General features: G+C 47.1%; 1 protein-coding gene across 2 annotated transcripts in view; it reads left to right on the top strand.

The window, feature by feature from the left end:
• The window catches only part of LOC124037555 (phosphatidylinositol 4-phosphate 3-kinase C2 domain-containing subunit alpha-like), an 85,180-nt gene that overhangs the window by 64,769 nt on the left and 14,411 nt on the right, over positions 1–6,000 (top strand). For both annotated transcript variants that reach the window (XM_046352368.1, XM_046352367.1), the window contains exons 17-21: positions 1,584–1,772; positions 2,099–2,192; positions 2,309–2,403; positions 3,014–3,194; positions 4,316–4,420. In XM_046352368.1, the coding sequence (XP_046208324.1) occupies positions 1,584–1,772; positions 2,099–2,192; positions 2,309–2,403; positions 3,014–3,194; positions 4,316–4,420 (664 nt within the window). The remainder of the gene's footprint in view (positions 1–1,583; positions 1,773–2,098; positions 2,193–2,308; positions 2,404–3,013; positions 3,195–4,315; positions 4,421–6,000) is intronic.

The raw sequence follows: 6,000 nt of genomic DNA, 5'->3' as shown, positions 1-6,000 counted from the left end.
TTCGCATAACAGCGTTGGACTAGTTAACTGTAAGGTTGCAAGATTGAATCCCCGAGCTGACAAGGTAAAAATCTGTTGTTCTGCCCCTGAACAAGGCAGTTCCTCGTTGAAAATAATAAATCTGCCAAATCGGTGTCCAAAAACACAGATTTCCGATTGTTAAGAAAACTTGAAATCGGCCCTAATTAATCGTCCATACCTATTAATCGGTCGACCTCTACACTTAACCCCTAACCTCCTCTGTGCTGCTCCCAGCCTAACCCCTAACCTCCTCTGTGTTGCTCCCAGCCTAACCCCTAGCCTCCTCTGTGTTGCTCCCAGCCTAACCACTAACCTCCTCTGTGTTGCTCCCAGCCTAACCCCTAACCTCTTCTGTGTTGCTCCCAGCCTAACCCCTAACCTCCTCTGTGTTGCTCCCAGCCTAACCCCTAACCACCTCTGTGTTGCTCCCATCCTAACCCCTAACCTCCTCTGTGTTGCTCCCAGGCTAACCCCTAACCTCCTCTGTGTTGCTCCCAGCCTAACCCCTAACCTCCTCTGTGTTGCTCCCAGCCTAACCCCTAACCTCCTCTGTGTTGCTCCCAGCCTAACCCCTAACCTCCTCTGTGTTGCTCCCAGCCTAACCCCTAACCTCCTCTGTGTTGCTCCCAGCCTAACCCCTAACCTCCTCTGTGTTGCTCCCAGCCTAACCCCTAACCTCCTCTGTGTTGCTCCCAGCCTAACCCCTAACCCCTTGCTCCCAGCCTAACCCCTAACCTCCTCTGTGTTGCTCCCAGCCTAACCCCTAACCTCCTCTGTGTTGCTCCCAGCCTAACCCCTAACCTCCTCTGTTCTGCTCCCAGCCTAACCCCTAACCTCCTCTGTGCTGCTCCCAGCCTAACCCCTAACCTCCTCTGTGCTGCTCCCAGCCTAACCCCTAACCTCCGTGCTGCTCCCAGCCTAACCCCTAACCTCCTCTGTGCAGCTCCCAGCCTAACCCCTAACCTGCTCTGTGGTGGACCCTGTGCTGTTCCCAGCCGGTCATGTGTATGTACAGTATGAGGGGTAAAGTATGAGGGGGTACTGTAATAGCGAAATTAACATTTCCCATTGTCTCTATATGACCAATCAATAAAGATGGATAGTGGGGGTCTCCTGAGTGGCGCAGTGGTCTAAGACACTGCATCAGACTCTGTCGTGACCGGGGGCGGCGCACATTTGGCACAGCGTTGTCCGGGTTAGGGGAGGGTTTGGCCGGCAGGGATGTCCTTGTCCCATCACGCACTAGCGACTCCTGTGGCAGGCCGGGCGCAGTGTACACTGACACGGTTGTCGCCAGGTGTACGGTGTTTCCTCCGACACATTGGTGCAGCTGGCTTCCGGGTTAAGTGGGCATTGTGTCAAGAAGCAGTGCGGCTTGGTTGGGTTGTGTTTTGGAGGACGCGCGGCTCTCGACCTTCGCTTCTCCTGAGTCCGTACGGGAGTTGCCGCGATAAGACAAGACTGTAACTACCAATTTGATACCATGAAATTGGGGAGAAAAAAAGTGTTTAAAAAAAAGATTGATTTTGTTTATGCCTCTCCCTCTTCCCTTCCTCTTCCAGGTTGACGCGGGCCGACCGCCAGCTGCTGTGGGATCAGCGGCACCACTGCCGGGCCCACACCCATAGCCTGCCCAAGGTGCTGGCCAGCGCCCCCAGCTGGGACTGGGGCAGCATGGCTGAGATCCACTCCCTTCTCCATCACTGGCCCTCGCTTCAACCAGTCTGTGCCCTGGAGCTGCTTCACTCTAAGTACGTGAGGCGTACACATGCACGCAGATTCTCTTGAACACTTGATACACTTTTTTGAGACGTTGAGAGAAGTTGTTTGAGAGAGCTCGAGTTTGATTTATGGCCAATAGAAAAGTTTGATTTGTAAAATGGGAGGTGCAAGTTGATATCACAGGAGTCTTTTATATTTCTGTGTGTGTTAGCTTGAGAGCTAAGAGAATGTAACCTATACTACTTAAATCACCTGTTTGACTCCTGTTCAATAAATGGTAGACAGTCAGATTGTACTTTACTGCAAGGAACATGGGTTGAAGGTCACTCTGTCGGTCTTTGTTTCTGTCCTGCAGGTTTGCTGACACAGAGGTGAGGAGTGTGGCTGTCAGCTGGATCGAATCCAGCAGTGATGACGAGTTGGCCGACTACCTGCCTCAGCTAGTGCAGGTAAACAGTCTAGTGTGTATATACACACGCACCCACGCACAGGAAATCAGTTTGTTAGTGACTCTGAATGCTTTCCTCACCCCATCTCCTTGTCCCTGTTCTTTTGGCTCTCTCAGGCCCTGAAGTTTGAGTGTCACCTAAAGAATGCCTTGGTCATGTTCCTACTGTCCAGAGCACAGGGCAACGTCAGTATCGCCCACTACCTGTACTGGTGAGTCTCCACCCACTGAACTAGTAGGATAGTATATAATATGGTGTATAGAACATAGCATAGCATATTATAAACTGGGTGGTTCAAGCCCTGAATGCTGATTGGCTGACAGCTGTGGTATATCAGACCGTATACCATGGGTATGACAAAACACTTTTTACTGCTCTTATTACATTGGTAAACAGTTTATAGTAGCAATAAGGCACCTCGGGGGTTTGTGGTATATGGCCAATATACTATGGCTAAGGGCTGTGTCCAGGCACTCTGCGTTGCTTCGTGCATAAGGACAGCCTTTAGTCATGATATATTGGCAATATACCACACCCCCACGGACCTTGTTTATTAAGTATAATATATTGTGTCGCATAGTGTATAGATATACATGGCCTCTGCTAAGTGGTCAGGACCTTTATGGAACCGGAGGTAGTATGCTTGTCCCGGACACCCAAAACAGATCATTTTAAGTCAGTATCTAGGCTGGGAGCTGTCGTAGGACTACATGTAGTAAGAATATTGTATCTAAAAAGCCACAGTAATCTCTACGGAGCTATTAGCGATATCAACTGCTTTGTCTGATCCCATTGTACTCGGATCCTCTCTCCCCCACCAGGCTACTGAGAGATGCAGTTCTAGACCCTGCGTTTGGCCGGAGGTACGACCAAGTGCTGGGGTCCCTGCTGTGTCTGTGTGGGGCCGGCCTCCGGGATGAGCTGGACAAACAGACCCGCCTGGTCACTCTGCTGGGGGAGCTGGCCGAGAAGGTCCGGCAGGCCGGGGGCTCCACACGACAGGTGATGGGGCTAGGAAACACTACTAGAATGTCCAACCTATACCTCAGGGAGCCTCTAAAAGGGCTTGTTAACACTTTATTTTACAGTCAGCTGTTCATCTTGTATTTACTTATGGTAGGGATGTCCTGTTAACCCAATGAGTCCCGCCCGTGTGATTTAGGACCTCAAACCTGTGCTTCTACACCTGCATTGCTTGCTGTTTGGGGTTTTAGGCTGGGTTTCTGTACAGCACTTTGAGATATCAGCTGATGTACGAAGGGCTATATAAATGCATTTGATTTGATTTGAAACCCCTTTTCAACATTGTGAGTTTGAGCTGTAGAACTTGTCTATTTCTTCGGGCATCCGTTGGTACCAACCAACCGTCTGTGTAATTTACCGGGGCTGAGCTAGAGCGGTGTTTGTGAGACGAGGGCGGATCTCGGATGGGACCCGGGGCCAGAATGGTTTGAATTACAAACTACTAAAAGCTGTCTATGAAAAGCTGAGACTCTATCGAACATGCACATGTAACATGTTTTGCTCTATGACGCTCACAAGCTACATAAAAGTTGTTAGAAGGTACAGGGTTCTTCTACGTAGAAGATAAAAGGAAATCCCTGGACATAGTGTCTATAATACTTTAAGTTCACATAGTTGCTGTCACAAACGCCACAGAGTTGTCACTGACTAGTTGGATATTAATTTCCCACTCAGCAAACAATTTCTGTGCTTACAGCATTCATGTAAATTCATTTTGAGCAGACTTTATTTTGTTTATTGACATTTGTCAATAAAACTCATGAATGCAACTGTTTGTCAAATAGGGTTGTGTTCTACTTTTAGCCCTGGTTGGTTGTCCTGAAAGGAAAATGATAAAACACTTAATTGTGAAGCTAAATATAAGGGCTGGGCATGCCGCTAACTGAAAGGCAGATATATTAAAATAGGATTTTTGCTGGGGTCTCGGGACTGAAGGGGTTAAAATCACTTTTATTTCATTTGGTACCAGTTATTTAAAAAATGTTTAATTTTCCAATTTTTACCTTGTAATTCCGTTGTAAATATCAGCTAAACGATGAAATAAAGCGCTGTCAAATGTTAATTGGTTGACAGTAATTCAACTATTTGTGTGTGTCCAGGTGGTGCTCCAGGAGGGTCTGGAGAGGATGCAGTCATTCTTCCAGAAGAACAGCTGCAGGCTGCCCCTCAGCCCCAGCCTGGAGGCCAAACAACTTAATATCAAGGTAAGACCATTGTCCACCAATGGAAAGAGTGACCCAAAGCTTGACCATTCACTCTGCAAATGCCCATTTGACCATCAAAATCATTTTTACCATCTCAACAACATATGGATTATGACCCATACCAGGGTTTCTGTTAGCCAGCTTTTGGCTGATTTTAAATAAAAATAAATAGTTGCCCGCCAAATTGCCTGAAAAAATCAGAGAGGGGATTCTTTCTTCAAAACAGAGTAAAGACAGCCTCCAGATCGCTCCTTCTTGAGTACAAGGTAACAAGGCTGATGTGCATCAAGCTGCTCCAAGGAGTTGGACAGTTTTGATTTCCCAACAGCAGCAGCTCACTTTGAGCAGGCCAATGTCCTCTGCAAACGCAAGTAAATTAGAGGCAAATTGTTTTCCTCAGGCCCTTTTCTAGCAGTTCTGCTGCCGCCCTAGGCAAGACCAACATATGCCACCCCTGTCTCATGTATAGTTTAAAGATTTGGAATGGATTGATAGACTAGAGCAGGGCTGCCCAACTCTTTTCCTGGAGATCTACTGTCCTGTAGGTTCTGTCCAACCCTCTTCCTGGAGATCTACTGTCCTGTAGGTTTTCTGTCCAACCCCTCTTCCTGGAGATCTACTGTCCTGTAGGTTTTCAGTCCATCCCTCTTCCTGGAGATCTACTGTCCTGTAGGTTTTCAGTCCAACCCTCTTCCTGGAGATCTACTGTCAAGTAGGTTTTCAGTCCAACCCTCTTCATGGAGATCTACTGTCCTGTAGGTTCTGTCCAACCCCTCTTCCTGGAGATCTACTGTCCTGTAGGTTCTGTCCAACCCCTCTTCCTGGAGATCTACTGTCCTGTAGGAGATCTACTGTCCTGAAAACCCACAGGATGGTAGATCTCCAGGAAGAGGGTTGGACAGAACCTACAGGACAGTAGATCTCCAGGAAAAGAGTTGGACAGCCCTAGACTAGAGTAATGATCTGTATCATGCGCAATTGGTGCATTTCAGTTGAGCTTATTCAGTTGCACTTGGAAACGAAACATCGTTGCCAACTATTCACAGCGGCGTTACAATGTTGCAATCACTAGGCAGCCATATGCCTATAGTAGGAACCCGAGTTGTTATCAATAAGCCACATGACACGAGTCACGACCACACGATTGTTCAAATTACAGTAAACATCATGTATTAACGACAAGTAGAACTGTAATGGGTGAGATAAAATTTGAACTTTGGAATCAAGTGCTCTCATAAATGCATGGCTTCATTTCACAAAAATAAGCTCAATGAACCAGCCTTAATACATTTAGTTTATTTACATATAGTTTCTTAATTTTATGGCCGCGTAAGTATCCTCTTTCCACTGCTGTGGTGAAGGCATCCAGCTTTTGTCAAATTAACATAACTTGTCTGTTGCACTTTAGCTAACACTAACCCTTTTCCTAACCTGTCTCCTAACTTGCATCGCTAATTATCCTAACCTGCTACGCTAATTATCCTAACCTGCTACGCTAATTATCCAAACCTGCTACGCTAATTATCCTAACCTGCTACGCTAATTATCCTAACCTGCTACGCTAATTATCCTAACCTGCC

Source organism: Oncorhynchus gorbuscha, linkage group LG06 (genome assembly GCF_021184085.1).
Source record: "Oncorhynchus gorbuscha isolate QuinsamMale2020 ecotype Even-year linkage group LG06, OgorEven_v1.0, whole genome shotgun sequence".
In the NCBI taxonomy this organism is placed as follows: Eukaryota; Metazoa; Chordata; class Actinopteri; order Salmoniformes; family Salmonidae; genus Oncorhynchus; species Oncorhynchus gorbuscha.
The sequence above is the reverse complement of the archived record's forward strand: the minus strand, read 5'-3'. Positions and strand labels throughout refer to the sequence as shown.